Below are 1,046 nucleotides of genomic sequence, written 5' to 3'. Positions count from 1 at the left end.
AAAAAAAAGGAACACCAGCCCCACACAGGGTCTCCCTTCCAGGCTGTTATGACCTTGACAAAGCTGCATCTAGAGAAGCAACTTGACAGGAGAACTCCTGATAACCACAGTGGAAAAAAATATCGGTCCTCCTGCCACGACATGGGCCTGTGCGATTACAAATATGCAGAACTCACCAGGTCTGTTAGTATCTTTGGAGAGCACTGCCAGGGATGCTCTGCCTGGAGTTCTGTTTGTTCTCTCTTCCTATGACTCTTCTTACCCCCATATCAGTTGGGCTTCTTTTCCTTACTTCTCTATTGTTTTATAAGTAGGGATGAGAAGAGAGAATTCAGTTTTGTTCTGGAACAGTCACTACTAATAACAAATGCTGGCTCGAACTACTTTCCTTTTCTGTCTGGCCTCTCCTTTTTAATGCATACTGTTACTCCCAAACATAAACGTTTGGTATTCCATATTTTTAATGTCTCTCAATCACTACAATAACCCTGAGGCCCAGTTAGGGCCGCCTATCAGTCAGCTGTCCGTGGAGATGGCCACATGCACAGAGGTTTAAGGGATACGGGGCCACCCCACCTCATTCCAGCTGGGCAGCTCTCCCAGGCCTGCCGCGGTCTCCCAAAGACCTTACGACGGCCCCAGGGAGCCCGAGACCCACCCGACCAGCCACAGGCACTCACCGGCTTTTTTGAACCCGGGTTGGGCCTCAGGTTGGCCAGGCTGACCTTAGGCAGCGACCGCAGCAGCTGCAGAGCCCCATGCGCACCATTCCCGCTCATCGCCACTGCCCTCCCAAGGACGACGGCGGCGCTCCCCAGGCAGAGCTGCTTTACGGCAAGAGCCGTAAACCGCGCATCCCAGCACTGTCGCGCAGTGCCACAGCCTGGGAGGGCGGGAGCGTGCGGGAGATGGCACAAAATGGCGGCGGTCGGATTCCGCTCCTCCGGATAGCTGCGAGTGGGCTACGTGCTGCGAGAACGGGGAAGCGCGAGTCAAGCGTCAGGTAGTTTTCTCTCAGCAGACAGTGCCAATGGCTTTGGTACAAA

At 54.1% G+C, this 1,046-nt stretch overlaps 1 protein-coding gene across 1 annotated transcript in view; it reads right to left on the bottom strand.

Annotated features, from left to right (window-relative positions):
• Positions 1-838, bottom strand: part of MRPL15 (mitochondrial ribosomal protein L15) — an 8,036-nt gene extending 7,198 nt beyond the window's left edge. Inside the window, exon 1 of the mRNA XM_003205039.4 lies at positions 681-838. Coding sequence (XP_003205087.1) covers positions 681-779 — 99 coding nt within the window. The 5' untranslated portion in view covers positions 780-838. The remainder of the gene's footprint in view (positions 1-680) is intronic.
• Between the last annotated feature and the right edge of the window lie 208 nt (positions 839-1,046).

This window comes from Meleagris gallopavo, chromosome 3 (assembly GCF_000146605.3).
Source record: "Meleagris gallopavo isolate NT-WF06-2002-E0010 breed Aviagen turkey brand Nicholas breeding stock chromosome 3, Turkey_5.1, whole genome shotgun sequence".
In the NCBI taxonomy this organism is placed as follows: Eukaryota; Metazoa; Chordata; class Aves; order Galliformes; family Phasianidae; genus Meleagris; species Meleagris gallopavo.
The sequence above is the reverse complement of the archived record's forward strand: the minus strand, read 5'-3'. Positions and strand labels throughout refer to the sequence as shown.